Below are 17,777 nucleotides of genomic sequence, written 5' to 3'. Positions count from 1 at the left end.
AAGGTCCTTACATGCTCTGCTCCCCATTTCCCACCCTCATTCTCTCTCTCTCTTTCTCACCGCACCCCCTTAGCTCGCTCCCTCCCTTCTCCGTCCCCTCTTTCCTCTTCTGTCTTTCCTTTTTCTCTCCACCGCCCCCATTCTCCTCACCTTTAATTCTGTACATTTACCCTTCAGTCTCCCCCTACATTCTCCTCGGTGTCATATCCCTATAAAAGACGGAATCCACACCTCTCCACTTCACTTCACTCACCTTCTCTTCCACAGCGAAGAATCAGGTAACCTCATTCACAAAGTTAATTCAGATACAACCCATTTTATACGTGCTATCTCTTAAGATTTCTTCACCTCTGGGCACTTCTTGAGGTGAAACAATGTAAAAATATCTTTTAAAACTAGTTACCCTTTCACTGCTACTAAGTCTTTGTTATTAAACACGCCGTAAATCCATCTGATTTTCTTTACTTATGGGAAAAACTCTGCTACAGAATTGACTAAAATCCTTGATTAACTTATAGATAAACTACAACTTTTTACATCTTACAGCAAAGTAAGTTACTACTATTGTGCACATTTCGGGCATAAAATCTCGATGACACTTTGATAATCGCTCACTCAAGATCTATAGCCATAATTTTATTACCTTATTCCCTCTTGGTAATATTCAGAAAAATTCACTTGATGAACTAAAGCTAAGCAGATTTCATTTCTTGTATAAACCTCTTTTTTTTTTTTCTTTTTTTTTTTTTCTTTTTTTGGCTCAGTATCTTTTAACAGGAAAATAGCTTGATCGAAGAAATTAAAAGAATATACCGAGAGTTGTTTGATCCTTGGTTCTCTTGGTATTATTTTTTTCTAACTTGGCCCTATGCATCCCCGAGGGTGCCACAGGAAATGATTGATTGATTGATTGAACCTGGCCTAAAATTGTCATCTCTTCATCGTGAATGTTGATTTGCAATACGGGGTTACAACTAGAATATGACGATAGTCAAAGAAAGGATGTAACGCCTAGGCTTTGTCTTATCCTACGACTGAGGTGCGTGAAATAAGCTGCAAAAACACGTAAATCTGGGACAAATTAATATTAAAAGGAATATATGTACGTAACTTTCTAATTCTCCACTCCTCGTTCACGCTTCCCTCAGTTTCCGTCTCCATTCCAACACTTACTCCCCACTCATCCCTCACGCTCCCTTCCCATACCTGCCTTACCACTCCCCCACTCACTGCCAACTCATCCCTCACTCTCCGTCCCCTTACCTGCCTTACCACTTCCACACTCATTCCCCACTCACGCCCATTCTTCCCCCCTTTACAACCCTTCCCGACTCTCAAAGACATTCTTCACTCATCCCCCATTTTCCCTCCTTCTACTTTCCTTCCCCACTCCCACACACACACTCCTCATTCATCGCCCACTCTCCCTCCACTTACCACGTCCCATCTCACTCCTCACACATCCTTAACTTTTCCTCCCCTTATTTGCTTTCATTAATTTCCCACTCACTCTCCACGCTCCCTCCCTTCGCCTACCTTCCCCACTAACACACTCACTCTCTCGCTCTCCCCTACAGGCACCACCACCACAACCACCACCACCACCATGTGGATGGCCTTCTGGCCGGAGGAAGTTTGGCACAGAGTTTACTGCCCTGTAGTGGGTTCACGTATTCATTGAAGCTGTTATTCCCGGGATTCGTTAGTGGTTGTGTTCTGGCTGCCGTCAGAATGTCACTCATTCGATGTCTCTCCTTTTAACATGCATACTCACTCACACATGCATTCGTACACTCGGTGGTAACAGATGGTATCAGATAAAACACACACACACACACACACACACACACACACACACACACACACACACACACACATACATCCCTTCAGAAGTATTTATTGTACTTATTGATTCACTTACACAAATCATTCACACAGGCACGAAACCTAACACAGCTGAATGATCGTTTCTACTGTATACTCTCACTCCCTCAGTCTTAATTAACTCCCACAGACGCTCGCACTCGTTGCACCCCATGCGGGTTCACTGATACTCCAAAGGATGCTCCATCTCATTCACTCATATACTCAATACCCACTTATGGTGATTGGAGAAAGTTTCGGAGACGTTCTACCGCAGGTTCTTTCTCCTACTGTCACAAGCTTAGTTTAAAGAAGTTACTTTATTTGCATCATTTACTGGTAATGGATGGGTCGAATCTACCAAAACCTGCATTACATAATACACTTAGATTTATATTGTTACACTCTAAAGTCTAAACCATTCACACCGCCAAAGCAGCAAATGAGGAAGAGCCTCTCTTCATCTCTCTCTGCCTCCCCATTCTTTTCAGTTTATCTCAGTCTTTTCCGTTCTTCCTCTGCCTCCTCCTTCACCTGCTCCTCTACTAGCAATCTCCTAAACCCTCCACAGCCAAAGCAATATGCGATGGAGAGAATTCACTACCTCCAACTGCCTACCCATTCCTCTCCCCTTTTCTTCGTCCTTCCTGTTTCCTCAGCTGTCTCCCTCTTTCCTCCTCCCTCTTTCAGACGCTTTCCCTGCCTCCCTCTTTTCTCCCTGCCTCTAATAACCATATTCTCCCAACCTTTTACAGTCGGAGTAGTATGTCAGGGGCCGCTTCTGTTACCCGTGTGCCAGCTCACCGTGTTAGGCTGCATTTTGGAACTTCACATATTCTGCGGAGACTTCACCCAGGACCTGCTGGACATAAAAATCGAAACTTTGACAGACAGCGTCGCAGAGTTGAAACTGGAAGTGATCTTGGACCTTCTCGCTAACATTACCCGTAATGTCACTCTATTTTACGCTGATATTCATACTGTCACTCGTTTTACACTGATTTTCACAATGCACTTTCTCTTACTCTAATTCTCATAATGTCACTCATTTTAAATTGATTTTCATTGTCACTGTTTTAAGCTGATATTCACACAGTCACTCTGTCTTTCCCTGATTTTCATATTGTCATTGTTTTAAGCTGATTTTCACACTGTCACTCTGTCTTTCACTGATTTTCATATTGTTCCTGTTTTACTCTCATTTTGATATAGTCACTCTGTATTACGGCGATTTTCATACTCTGTTTTATACTGTCTCTCATACGACAGCTTTATGTTATGTGATTATTTTAATCTGGCTCTCATACCCATTCTTTGTTATGTGATTGCTCTGGCTCCCATATCTTAGCATTGTGTTGTGTGATTCTGTTTTACACTGGGACTAATACGGTACCCTAACTTACTGCCTTGTGATTCTATTTTACTCTGGCTGTCATTAAGCAGCATTATGTTATGCGATTTTGTTTTTCTCTGACTCTCATATCTTTGACTTATGAGATTTTGTTTTACTCTGGCGCCAATACCATACATTCATTTTATGTGATTCTGTTTTACTCTGGTTTATATTATTTTGGTGGCAGTACTATGACTTTATTCTATTCTTACTATATGTTACTCATTCCACGTTGGTGATGCCGGAAAGCAGGAGAAAGCAACCTCAGTCACTCTCATTCTGTTTCTCAGCTGTCTTATTTAATGGTCTACATAAAGCTATCTTCAAATCATTTGACCCTCATCCAATTCTAATTCACGGTTTACCCCAGCTGCTTCATTTCTTGCCGTCGCAGGTTACTGATGGAGTTGTTCTTCCCTAAGCCACTTCATTCCATTTTGCTTTATACCATACACACTTCTCACACTCGGTCACACCTCTAGTTAAAAATATATTTCAACACTATCCATCCTGCTGCGTCTAGACCTCATCATTTCCCTCATTAATTCCACTTCTAATCTGTATACTGTCGTCTATCTCTCACCACACCTTCTCTCTACTGGCTATATCATAACATAGCCTGATCTGCCCATTCCATTGCACTACGTTTACATTAACACGTCCCTGGCCTGTCAAACTCTTTCAATGTCCTCTTTCACTCTGCTAAGTCATCTAACTCCACATACAGACCTGCAGCACTTCATCAAAGCACTTGCATCCTTTTTCGGTCTTTAGTATTCAAAGATCGATGCATGCATCAATACAGGACCGTCAGGGTCACTTTGCTTTCCTACTTCCCCATGCTTCACATTGCCCTAATATGCCTCCTCTCCTATCATACGACTTGCTTGAGATCCCATAGTTCTGTCTGGTGCTTTGGCCAGTTTTAAATTCCTACAGCACTATATTTCCTCCTACACTTGAGCGATAAAGCTTACATAGCGTTCTACTCCATGTGTTAGATGTCATCACCTCGGCTTTTCTTGTATTCGATAAACTTCTTCAATTTAATGTGAAGACTTTTTTTCAGCTTATTCTTGCAAACTGGATTCACCAAGTAGTTCAGTGTGGCGAATCTGTTTAATCTTCAGGCAAATTTGTTGTTATTTATGGTGTGGGAAACTTTCTAATCTTCCTGCTAATTTGTTTTTATATGAGGTGTGGAAAATCTTTTAAATCTTCTGAATGATTTGTTTATATTTGTGGGATGTAGAGTTCAGATAATGACAAGACAACAACGATGCCGATGACAAAGATATTACAGTGATTCCTTAAGTACTAGAATGAGAAAGATTTATTCTCTCTCAGTCAAATCCCCCTCCAACATTCCCCCAAACTGCTAACCTGCCTTGCCCTGCCCTGCTTTCCCCTAAATTATGCTGCCCCTCTCTGCCTTCCTCTACATTACTCTGCCCTGCATTCCTCTTCATTACCCTGCCCTGCATTCCTCTTCATTCCCCTGCCCTGTCCTGCTCTGCCCTGTGTTCCTTCAAACATTAGGCAGGTTCTCTAATCACTTGACCTAATCGACCCTCTCCCCTTCCTCTACCACAGTCGGCACACCACCTGAGGTGATTTTGGATATCTTTCTAGAAATCTTCGGCCTTGAAAGCCTCGTGGCGGTTCTCCTGTGTCTGCTGTCGAAGCTTGGCTCTGTGAGTACGACAGATAGATATAGAAAAATTGATGAGAAAGAGAGAGAGAGAGAGAGAGAGAGAGAGAGAGAGAGAGTTATTATCTGATACTTTTTATTTTATAGTAAAAACATTGTGAAATTTTTTCTTTAAGTGTTACGCCGTGGTTGTTCTAAATTGAAAAAAAAAAAAAAAAATCCATGACCTATATAACTTATCTCTAACGTGAAAAAAACATGTATAACTCCTGTGGCTCTCTCTCTGTCTCTCTCTCTATCTCTGTCTGTCTGTCTGTCTGTCTTTCTCTCTCTCTCTCTCTCTCTCTCTCTCTCTCTCTCTCACACACACACACACACACACACACACACACACACACATATGAAAAAGATCTCTAAGCCCTATAGCTTATCTGTCCATCCTGAAAAAAAGATCCATAACTCCTATAACTCACTCACTCTCTCTCTCTCTCTCTCTCTCTCTCTCTCTCTCTCTCTCTCTCTCTCTCTCTCTCTCTCTCTCTCTCCACAGCTCTTCGAATTCATCTCATGCTTGCTTGGTGGAGTTCTTGGAATTCTTGGATAACATGGAACCTGTTGAACCGACCTGAACCAACGTGAACCTGAACCAGGGCCAATCTCCATTCTGTGTGTGTGTGTGTGTGTGTGTGTGTGTGTGTGTGTGTGTGTGTGTGTGCTGCGCGCGCGAGTGTGTATGTGAATTAATCTAAAGCATCATCTTACATTGTTTTTATTACCTGACTAATACACAGATCATAATAATTTTTTACTCAGTTCTGAATAAAGGCATTTTAACTGATAAAAAGTATCATATTAATTCATTTCCACTAGAACTATAAGGAACGGTAATGTTTAAGTATATATATAAATCCCTTTTCAACATACCCCTTAATGGTAATTCTTCAAGGGAACACTGCTTTGTCTTGGTGCTGAAACCTGTGCATTCCAGTTATCAAAGGAACTATACTAATCAGGTGCAACCACACTTAGAAGTTTCTTTACGTGGGATCATATGAAAAGTGTTCCCCTGACAATAAGTGCCTGAACTGGACATACGAGGCACCAACTATTTTTTTTTTTCTAGTTGTTCACTATCTTGCAGTCTACCAGGTTCTTTTCACTAGATAGGCAAGGAGTTGAGAGACGTTCGTTAAACCAATCAGCGAAGTTGCCCTGCTATATGGATGCCACCATATGAAGGGGTCCCTCACCAACACTAGCCTCTTTCTATACAACAAAGGCGAGTTCCGTCTAACCAAGGTCCTTAATCATCAGCAGCGATGCAGCAGATGACTTTGGCGTAGTCAGCTCTGTTCCGGAGCATCAGGTGTCAAGAATATACGAATTTTTACAATCTAGGTGCCTTTGCAAACGAAACCTTGGGATGAGCAGTCCACATGAAGAGTCAGGTCGTCTGTCCTGTTTTTCTCTCCATGGACGTTGAAAGTCAGTGTGGTGAGTCCGCAGCAACTGGCAATGACGACACTACCCGACCGAATATATCATCAGTGTCGGCTGCTGCGGGTTTACCACACTGAGGCGAACGAAGTCGTTGTACAGCAAACGTAGGAGTCTTCGGAGAGACTTGGAAAAATACTGATAGATGTCCCGTGGAACAAGAAAAAAAGAACAATGGATCAGACGAAAGTAGGAGATACAAGCAATAGAAAAACGCACTTTCTCATGCAAGGAAGAAACAACCAAAGACTAAAAACCCCAAAAGTTCTTCTTTACAAGGAAAACAAAACACAACAATGCAAATTTGAAGATCCACTTATTCTGAGATGTGACTGAGGTCAGAGATAAATGAAAGTACAGGATGAAGTAGGCAGTTCCGGAGCTGACATGCTGCATACGTGAATGACTGAGTATCGTTTACTCTAGCATTGAAGAACTGGACAGAGAAGGGGTGAGAGTGTGCTGCCAGAAATGTTCTACGGGCTGCGATAATGGACGAAGGGTGCAATTAGACGTTTCAGAAAAACACCAAAAACAGCAATGGTGCAAAGATAGAGATACAACACTGCAGAGAAGAGGGATAGGTTGAAGGGAGTCAGTGAGAGAGGGGATGTTAACAGACGATAAGTCTTTGATTCAACCATGTTTACAAGAACGGTATGTGGGGAACGACTCCAACGCCAAACATGATAGATGGACTCCACACACGGGCGAATAACACCACTATACAAAGTCAACAACTGTCTAGTGTAACGAAAACACGGTGTCGGTTTAGTACACGTAAACCCTTGGAAGAGGATTTTGCACGAGTGGTAGTATGATCTTTTCAAGACTCGTGGAGAAAGAAAACCCAAGGATATTACGAGACAATGAAGCATTGAGTTGTGTATTGTAAAATATTAAGAGCCATTCCTGTTGAAGATTGTAACGGGACAGAAGGTGTATATATATATATATATATATATATATATATATATATATATATATATATATATATATATATATATATATATATATATATATATATATATATATATATATATATATCCAGAGAGAGGGAGAAAGAGAATAAAAAATGAGTGTCAAATCAGAAAGTAGTAAGCCACAGCTTCATCACATCATGACTTAAAGAACTGAAGAAACGGACACCGAAACAAGCATTTAGGAATGTGAAGGATGGAGCCATCTGAGTGAGAGTGGACAGGGATAAAAATGCAGTTTAGAGAATCAATTATGAATAGAAGGGAGAGAGCCGGTGAGAGTACAGAGCACTAAGGAACACCACTATCGATAGTTTTAGAAGACGAACATAGGCAGTCTATAACAGCATCTACAGAACGACCACAAGGAAAGCTTGAGATGGGGTCACAGACAGGAAAGAAACCATAAAAGCGCGCTTTGGAAATCATCAATTTTTGCCTAACTCGATCGATAGCTTTGACTGTGACACGTGCAATGACAAAGGTTTCGCCACAGTCCCAAAAGGAGGATGGCCAAAAATCATAAGGCAGGGGGTATATCACCAGTGGAGCATCGATAACAGAAAAAAGTGTATGAAAGGACAATGCTCCAGAATCTTCCATTTAAACATACCATCAAACAGTTTCTAAAACAACATAATGAGGCAATTGGACGATACTGTGTGGGTTAGGAACGATCATTCCTTTTCGGAAGAGGCTGAATGAAAGCAAACTTCCAGCAAGAAGGTAAGGCACAAGTTGACAGACATAGGTAAAAGAGTTTACCTAGACAGGGTACTAGCACAGACCAGCCAAGTGAACAAATTGGACTGTTTCGAAGCTAAGCGACAGTTGACCATATTAAAATTTTAAAGTAAGAAAACTTATAAACATGAAAATAGCGTTTCCTGGATAGCAGGGAAAAACGTAAGTAATATAAACAGGTCATATCCCAGGTACAGCAGACGACAGACAGACAACCAAGGCAACGGAGAGGCAGGCCCAAGATGAGTGAAGGGAAGAGCCAGACAAGGAGCAAAATGAAGATATGAAATGCGGAAATTCGCTGGTATTCGGAAATTTGCTGCTATTCTATGAAACAGGCTAATAAGCAATACTGTAGGACGTGATGGAAAATGATGAGAGAGGTCTTTGTGATTCAGTGGACTGACTAAAGCTGCTGCTATAGATGCATATATATATATATATATATATATATATATATATATATATATATATATATATATATACTGTGTGTGTGTGTGTGTGTGTGAAGAGTATAGAAGTGTGCTTTAACACCAGTTTGAAAGGATCTGCTCCGGAATACTTATACAAGTGTTCTTCCTTCAAAAGACACACCATAAACGCCAGCAGAAGTTATTGCTCTAGTAAGCTTAATACATACTTATGCTAATTCGGAAGAGAAAACTTACAAATTTGGTCAATTAAGGAAAAACTGATGGTGTCAGATGATTTAAAGTGAGGCGAATTATGAGGCGGTAAACTGTAAATGCTCTCTCTCTCTCTCTCTCTCTCTCTCTCTCTCTCTGTCGTCAGAATAATTTAGTAAATGACCACTGTATAGCACTATTACACTTAAACTGAATAAAGACCATGTTACAGTAGTTGCGAGAAAGTGGTCGAGTACAAGAAGGCTAATTTTCAAAAACTGAATGCAATTGTAAATAAAAGTGACTGGAATTCATCTGTTCATATATTGGCTATTAACGAGGCATGGAAAAACAACTGAACATAAAATTAATAACAAAAGAGAAACGAAGATGTGCGAAAGGATAATATGAGCAGGGCTGAATAAATTTCAAGGAATTGTGTAGGTCGAAAGAAACTAGGGGGAAGCTTGGGATGGGAGGAAACCAAATGTCTCCTCTGAAAGATGTTACCTGAGAAAAATAAATAAATAAATGTGAACTTAGTAGAATATTTTATTACAAACTGTATAAGAGTAACATTGTGACTGAAGAGCCAGTTCAGGATATGGAAATAGTGGAATGACCAAACAGCAGCAATACAACTGAAAAAAAAAAAAAAACTTATGAGGAATGAACATGGATAAAGCAGGAGGTGAGGACGATCGCACCAATGATCTCATTAAAGATATATGTGACTTTGGAGATGAAGACTTTTTACAATATGCTTAAAGTAAAATTCAAGAAAAAATATGAATTAGTTCTGCTATACAGTAGATGCAGACCAGCCAAGTGAACTAAATGGGCTGTTTCTTAGCTATGACACAGTTGGACATATTAAAGTTTTTAACAAAGTAACAAAGAAAACTTTTAAACATGAAAAGAGAGTTTCCTGGATAGCGGGAGAAAAAAGTAGGTAATATAAACAGGTCATGTCCCAGGCAGACAACAGACGGACAACCAGGGCAACGGAGAGGCAAGCACGAGATGAGTGAGAGGAAGAGCCAGACAAGGAGCAAAACAGAGATATGAAATGTGGAAATTTGCTGGTAATCGATGGACCAGACTAATAACTAAACTGTAGGACGGGATGGAAAATCATGAGAGGTCTTCGCCTTCAAGTGGACTGACTCGGCCGCTGTTATGAATGTATATTGTGTGTGTGTGTGTGTGTGTGTGTGTGTGTGTGTGTGTGTGTGTGTGTGTGTGTGTATGCGGGCGGCCGAATGCATTAATGGTCTCTAATGTGTATCTAACCGTGCCTAAGTGGGCGGCCACACTTGCTCCAAACATGTGACCGACAAGAGGAAACGAGGCTCAGGGGTCCTTCCATCGTTAAGACTCAGATACTGCAGCGGCTCTGACCCGGTGCGTCGCTTCGTCTTGTCGATCACCTTTTTCAAACAAGTGTGGCCGCACCTAACACCAGCTTGCAGGCTTGTGCTCCGTGTACTTAAACATGTGTTCTTCCTTCCACACGCATACCGTAGGCAAATGATTCACGCCACGCCAGCAGATGCTTATTAACTTCATTACCTTAAGAAATACGTTCCTAAATTCACCAGCCGTATCTTACCATTCAGCCAATTACAGGAGTAACTGGCAGTGTCAGATGTGTTAATATGTAGGGAATTATTAGTAACAAGAGTATATCTTAGAAAAAGTGAGGTATAGATGAAAAACTAAATGATAAGAGCGAGTTCATGTGTGTGGGAGGAGGAGGAGGAGCGAATAAAGGTCACAGGTTGGTGGAGTTGCTACTGATCAGAAGACTCTAAGTAATAAATGATAATAATAATAATAATAATAATAATAATAATAACAATAATAATATTAATAAAAATAATAATAACAATGATGATAACATAAAACAAAAAATAATAATGCACGTCATCATCTCCATCTCCGTATCATAGTAGTAGTAGAAGTAGTAGTAATAATAATAATAATAATAATAATAATAATTATTATTATTATTATTATTATTATTATTATTATCATTATTATTATTATTATTATTATTATTATTATTATTATTATTATTTTTATTATTATTATTATCATTATTATTATTATGATACTACTACTACTACTACTACTACTAATATTAACGAAGACAACTGTAGTCGAGTGTCACAAATCTTCTAAAGCACTCAGGTGTGGTGTTCCTCAGGGTACTGGTCCTTCACGGAGTCTCTCTCCTATTCATCAAGTATCAAAAAGTCGTCTTTACATCCTTCCCTCTTTACATTTTGAAACAATAAACCTATAAACAAATTTACAGTAATCCCACTTAGTTATACATGGCCAGTATTTTAATCAGTACAACATGAAGATAAAACTTTATGCCAAATACAAGGAAAACAATTTAGAAATATTCGGAAAAAAAAAAAAAAAAAAAAAAAACTATAAGCAACATTCAAAGTGAAACCACCTGTCACCTGTGTAATGAAACCATCTGTCGCCGTTGTAATTATACGATTCTGATTAACTATATTTATTACCTTATTACATACTGTGAACTCACACTCCTATCACACTTACAGGCGTACAATAAATGGCGAAAATATTAGGGTGGAAGTACTGATGGATGGATTAGGTTAGACGAGGTATTTTATTATATTTTTCCTCATAACAGTCTTTATTTTTCTACTTTAGCTGGGAAATCTGCCAGTACAGAGGTTAATGAATGCAAGATCTGATCCATGTATCTCCTAAGGGATATAAAATCGTCTTGAGATACCTCTAACAAAATAAGAAAAATATCTTTCTGAGAGTATTATGTCCTACCATGTAGTTTCATCAACCTTATCTCTCTCTCTCTCTCTCCTTCCACTACCCACCTTCCCCTCCAGTCTCTCACCGTCTTTCCTACTTCCCTCCATCCCGCCTCTTCTCACTCTCCCTAATTATCTCCCTTCCTCTCTCAAGGTCCTTGCATGCTATACTCCCCCTATCCCTCCCTCCTCCTCTCTCTCACCGCACCCCCTTAACTCACTCCCTCCCTTCTCCGTCCCCACTTTCCTCTTCTCTCTTTCCTTCTTCCCCCATCCTCCCCCCACTACCTCACCTTTACTTCTGCACATTCCCCCTTCCATCTCCCCTTACATTCTCCTCGGTCTGATCTCCCTATAAAAGACGGAATCCACACCTCTCCTCTTCACTCCACTCACCTTCTCTTCCACAGCGAAGAATCAGGTAACCTCATTCATAAAGTTAATTCAGATGCAACCCATTTTATACGTGCTACCACTTAACATTTCTTCACCTCTGGGCACTTCTTGTGGTGAAACAATGTAAAAATCTCTTTTACGACTGGTTACCCTTTCACTACTACTAAGTCTTTTCTGTTAAATACGCGGTAAAATCATCTGATACTCTTTACTTATGGGAGAAACTCTGCTACAGAATTGGCTAAAATCCTTGATTAACTCAGAGAAAACCGACAGCTTTCACATCCTAGAGCAAAATAAGTTACTATTATTGTGTACATATGCAGCATAAAATCTCGGTGAGACTTTGCCAGTAACTCACTAAGCATCTATAGCCATAATTTTATTACAATATTCCCTCTTAGTAATATATAGAAAAATTCGCCTGATGAATTAAAGCTAAGAGGATTTCATTTCTTGTATAAACTGGCTTTTTTTTTCCTCTGACTATCTTTTAGCAGGGAAATAGCATTATCGAAGGAATTTAAAAAATATACCGGAAGTTGTTTGATCCTTGGTTCTCTTGGCATTGATTTCTCTCCAACTTGGCCTAAAATTGTCATGTCTCCATCGTGAATTCTGATTTGCAATAACGGGTTAACACTAGAATAGGAAGATAGTCAAAGAAAGGATGTAACGACGTAGCTTTGTCCTATTCTACCACTGAGCTGCATGAAATAAGCTGCAAAAAGATGTAAATCAGGGACAAATTAAGGTTAAAAGGAATATAAACAGGTAACTTTACCAATTCTTCACTCCTCGCTCACGCTTCCCTCAGTTTCCGTCTCCATTCCAACACTCACTGCCCACTCATCCCTCACCTCCCTTCCCATACCTGCCTTACCACTTCCCCATTCGCTGCCCACTTATCCTTCACTCTCCGTCCAATTACCTGCCTTGCCAATTCCACACTCATTCCTCACTCATGCCCCGCTCTTCCCAACCCCACCCCCTTTACATTCCTTCTCTACTCTCAGAGACATTCCTCACTCATCTCACATTTTACCTCCTTTTACATTCCTTTCTCACTCCCACACACCCACACTCTCCACTCATCGCCCACTCTCCCCCCACCTACCACTTCCCACCTCACTCCTGACACATCCTTCACTCTCCCTCCCCTTATTTGCTTTCAGTAATTTCCCACTCACTCTCCACGCTACCTCCCGTCACCTACCTACCCCACTCCCACAGTCACTCTCTCCCTCTCCCCTACAGGCACCACCACCACCACCACCACCACCACAACCACCACCATGCGGATGGCCCTTCTCAGCCTCTTCGTCATGGGTCTTCTGGCCGGAGGAAGTCTGGCACAGCTTCTGCCCTGCACCGGGTCCAACGTCTTCCTTGACGTTGTTGTTCCTCCGCTTGGTTAGTGGTTGTGTTTTGGTTGTCGTCTGAATGTCACTCTCATTTGCTGGTCCTCCTTCTAACATGCATATTCAGTCTCACATTCATTGGCATACTCCCTGGTATGAGAAGGTATCATATATAAAACACACACACACACACACACACACACACACACACACACACACACACACACACACACACACACACACACATCCATTCAGCAGTATTTATTGTATTTACTGATTCACTTACACATATTCAAACAGATAATAAACCTAACGCAGCTGAAAGAACGTTTCTACTATATACTCTCACTCCTTCAGTCTTAACTGACTCCCACAGACACTCGCACTCGCTTCATCTCATGCAGGTTCACTCATACTCAAAGGATGTTCCATCTGACTCACTCATTTACTCAATACCCACTTATGGAGATTGGTGAAAGAAGTTTCCAGGACTTTCTTACTCAGGTTCTTTCTCCTACTGTCACAGGCTTACTATAAAGAAGTTGCTTTATTTGCATTATTTTTACTACTAATGAATGGGTCGAATCTACCAAAACTTCGATCAGATAATAGACTTAGATTTGTAATCTTATTCTCAAAAGTGTAAAAAATTCACACAGCCAATCAGCATATTAGGATAAGCCTTTCTTCCTCTCTCTCTTCCTCCTCGTTCGTTTCAGTTTATCTCAGTCTTTTCCGTTCTGCCTTTGCCTCGTCCTACACCTGCAACTCTACTAACATTCTCCGTAACCCTCCACAGCCAAAGCCATACCAGTATGTGAAGGAGAGAATTCATTACCTCCAACTGCCTACCAACTCCTCTCCCTTTTTCACCGTCCTTCCTGTTTCCTCCCCTGTCTCCCTCTTCTCTCTTCCCTTTTTCAGATGCCTTCCCTGCCTCTCTCTTTTCTCCCCGCCTCTAATAACCCCATTCTCCGAACCCTCTACAGTCGACGTAACATGTCAGGGGCCGCTCCTGTTACCCGCGTGCGAGATCAACTTGTTGGGCTGCGTCCTGGAACTTGATATACTCTGCGGAGGCCTCACCGAAGCCCTGCTGACAACAATAAAGGAAATTTTGACAGAGTGCGTCGCAGAGTTGGAACTTGAGGTGAACTTGGACCTTCTCGCTAACATTACCGGTAATGTCACTCTCACGCTGATTTTTATACTGTTACACGTTTTACACTGATTTTCACAATGTCACTCTTTCATCCTGATTTGCATAATGTCACTCATTTTAAGGTGATTTTCATATTGTCACTGTTTTAAGCTGATTTTCACACTGTCACTCTGTCTTCCGCTTATTTTCATATTGTTCCTGTTTTTGCTCATTTTGATATAGTCACTCTGTGTTACGTTGATTTTCTTACTCTGTTTTACCCTGTCTCTCATACCACAGCTTTATGTTAAGTGATTGTTTTAATCTGGCTCTCATGCCCATTCTTTATGTTATGTGATTAATCTGGCTCCCATACCTTAGTTTTATATTGTGTGATTCTGTTTTACACTGGATCTCATACCCTAACTTAATGCTATGTGATTCTATTACACTCTGGCTCTCATACCCGAGCATTATGTTATGCTATTCTGTTTTTCTCTGAATCTCATATCGTCGATTTAAAGACTTTTGTTTTACTCTGGCGCCAATACCATACCTTTATTTTTTGTGATTCTGTTTTACTGTTTTATATTATTTTGGTGCCAGTACTATGACTTTATTCTATTCTCACCACATGTTACTCATTCCAGGTTGGTGGTGCCGGAAAGCAAGAGAAAGCAACCTCAGTCACTCTCATTCTTTTCCTCAGCAGTCTAATTAAATGGTCTCTCTTTCAAACTATCTTAAAACTGCTACACACTCATCCTCCTCTTATTCACGATTTACCCCAGCTGCTTCACTTCTTCCTCTGACAGAAGACTGGCAGAGTGGTTTTCCCAGGAGCCACTTTATTTCCATTTGCTTGATACCAAACACGCTTCCCACACTCCTGGATTGTCACACCTCCAGTTATAAAACTTTTTTATCACTATCCTTCCTTCATTCGCCTAGATCTCATTATTTCCCTCATTAACTCCACTTCTAATCTGTATACTGTCATCAATCTCCCACCACACCTTCTCTCTACTGGCTATACCATAACTTAGCCTGATCTGCCCATTCCATTGCACTACGTCTACTTTAACACGTCCCTGGTCTTTCAAGCTCTTTCAATGTCCTCTTTCACTCTGCTAAGTCATGTAATTCCACATACAGACCTGGAACACTTCATCACCAGCACTTCTACCCTTTTTCGGTCCCTAGTATTCAATGATCACTGCTTGCATGAATACAGGACCTTCAGGGTCACTTTGCTTTCCTACCCTGACCCCTTCTTCCCCATGCTTCACAGTGCCCTAATATGCCTTCTCCAAACCTGCGACATACTTCAGATCCCTTAGCTCAGTCTGCTGCATTGATCATTGTTAAATTCCTAAAACACTATATTTCCTCCTATTCTTTCGCGATCATGCTTCATAGCATTCTTCTCCATCTACTTGTTAGATGTCGTCATCTCGGCTTTTCTTGTATTCGCTAAGCTACTTCCCTTTAATATGAAGACTAATTTTCAGTTTCTTCTGCCAAACTTGATTCATCAAGTAGTTCAGTGTGGCGAAAATGTTTAAGCTACAGGCAAATTTGTTTTTATTTGTGGTGCGGTAAATATTTTTAATCTTCTAGTTGATTTGTTTTTATTTCTGGGTTGTTGATTTCAAATAAGTATAAGACGATAATACTGTCGATGGCGAAGATATTACATTGATTCCTAAACAACTAGAGTGAGAAAGATTAATTCTCTCTCAGTCACACCCCCATCCAACATTCCTCCAAACGGCTCACCTGCCTTGCCCTGCCATGCCTTCTTCTAAATGATTCTTCCCTTCTATGCCGTCCTCTTCATTACCTTGTCTTGCATTCCTCTTCATTACCCTGCCCTGACCTGGATTGCCTATGTCCTTTCAAACGTCAGGCAGCTTCTCTAATCACTTGACCTAATCGACCCTCTCCCCTTCCTCTATTACAGTCGACACATCACCTGAGGTGAACTTGGATGTCTTGATACAAATCTTCGGCCTTGATACCCTCTCGGATGTCATCGCGTGTCTGCTGTCGAAGCTGCAGATACTAGGCTTTGTGAGTACGACAGATAGATATAGAAAAAATGATGGAGAGAGAGAGAGAGAGAGAGAGAGAGAGAGAGAGAGAGAGAGAGAGAGAGAGAGAGAATTATCTGATATTTTTTTATTTTATGGTAATAAAAATATGTATTAACATACGAAGCATACTGTCACGATCATTATTACTCTTTTGTTGAAATTTTACTCTGTGTTACATCGTAACTGTTAAAAAAAAAAAATCCATAACATCTATAATTTATCTTTCGCCGGAAAAAAAAAAAACATGCATATTGCCTGTAACCTCTCTCTCTTTCTCTCTGTCTCTGTCTGTCTGTCTGTCTGTCTGTCTCTTTATATATATATATATATATATATATATATATATATATATATATATATATATATATATATATATATATATATATATATATATATATAACCTAAAAAAAATATCCATAACCCCAATAACATATATCTTTCTAATCTCAAAAAAAGATCCAAAAGAACTATAACTTCTCTCTCTCTCTATCATCAAAAAAAGATCAATAACCCCTGGAACCTCTCTCTCTCTCTCTCTCTCTCTCTCTCTGAAAAAAAAAAAAGATCCATAACTCCTATAACTCACTCTGTTTCTCTGTCTCCCCCACAGCTCACCGACTTCATCCTCTGCTTGCTTAGAATAATTTTTGGAATTCTTGGATAACATGGAACCCGCTGAACCGACTTGAACCAACGTGAACCGGAACCAGGACCGATCTCCATTCTGTGTGTGTGTGTGTGTGTGTGTGTGTGTGTGTGTGTGTGTGTGTGTGTGTGTGTGTGTGTGTCAGTGTGTTCGCGCGCGCACGAGTGTGTAAGTGAATAAATCCAAAGCAGCATCTTACATTACTTTTATTACCTAACATACAGATCATTTATATTATTTACCCAATTCTGAATAATGATAATTTAAGTGATAAAATGTATCACATAAATTCATTTTCACTAGAACTATAAGGAAAGGTATGGTATAAATATATATAATTCCCTTTTCAACATAACCCTTACTGGTAGTTCTTCAAGGAAACACTGCTTTGTCTTGGTGCTGAAGCCTGTGCATTCCAGTCATCAAAGGAACTATACTATTCAGGTGCAACCACACTGGGAAGTTTCTTTACTACGGATCACATGAAAAGTGTTCCTCTGACACTAAGTGCATGAACTGGACATACGAAAATATTTGTCTAGTAGTTCACTATCTTGCTGTCAACCAGGT

The 17,777-nt window shown here is 40.3% G+C and overlaps 1 protein-coding gene across 1 annotated transcript; it reads left to right on the top strand.

Annotated features, from left to right (window-relative positions):
- The first annotated feature begins 11,924 nt into the window (after window positions 1-11,924).
- LOC145415927 (uncharacterized) lies at window positions 11,925-17,388 on the top strand. Its single transcript, XM_080285034.1, has 5 exons — window positions 11,925-11,988; window positions 13,221-13,376; window positions 14,314-14,505; window positions 16,429-16,538; window positions 17,172-17,388. Exons 2-5 carry the CDS (start codon window positions 13,259-13,261, stop codon window positions 17,223-17,225), a joined length of 474 nt encoding a protein of 157 aa, XP_080141160.1. The 5' UTR covers window positions 11,925-11,988; window positions 13,221-13,258; the 3' UTR covers window positions 17,226-17,388.
- Window positions 17,389-17,777: the final 389 nt, after the last annotated feature.

The sequence above is a fragment of the Coenobita brevimanus genome, chromosome 104 (assembly GCF_032717465.1).
Source record: "Coenobita brevimanus isolate Jiangsu-jjx chromosome 104, ASM3271746v2, whole genome shotgun sequence".
In the NCBI taxonomy this organism is placed as follows: Eukaryota; Metazoa; Arthropoda; class Malacostraca; order Decapoda; family Coenobitidae; genus Coenobita; species Coenobita brevimanus.
This window is presented reverse-complemented; position numbering and strand designations above follow the sequence as displayed.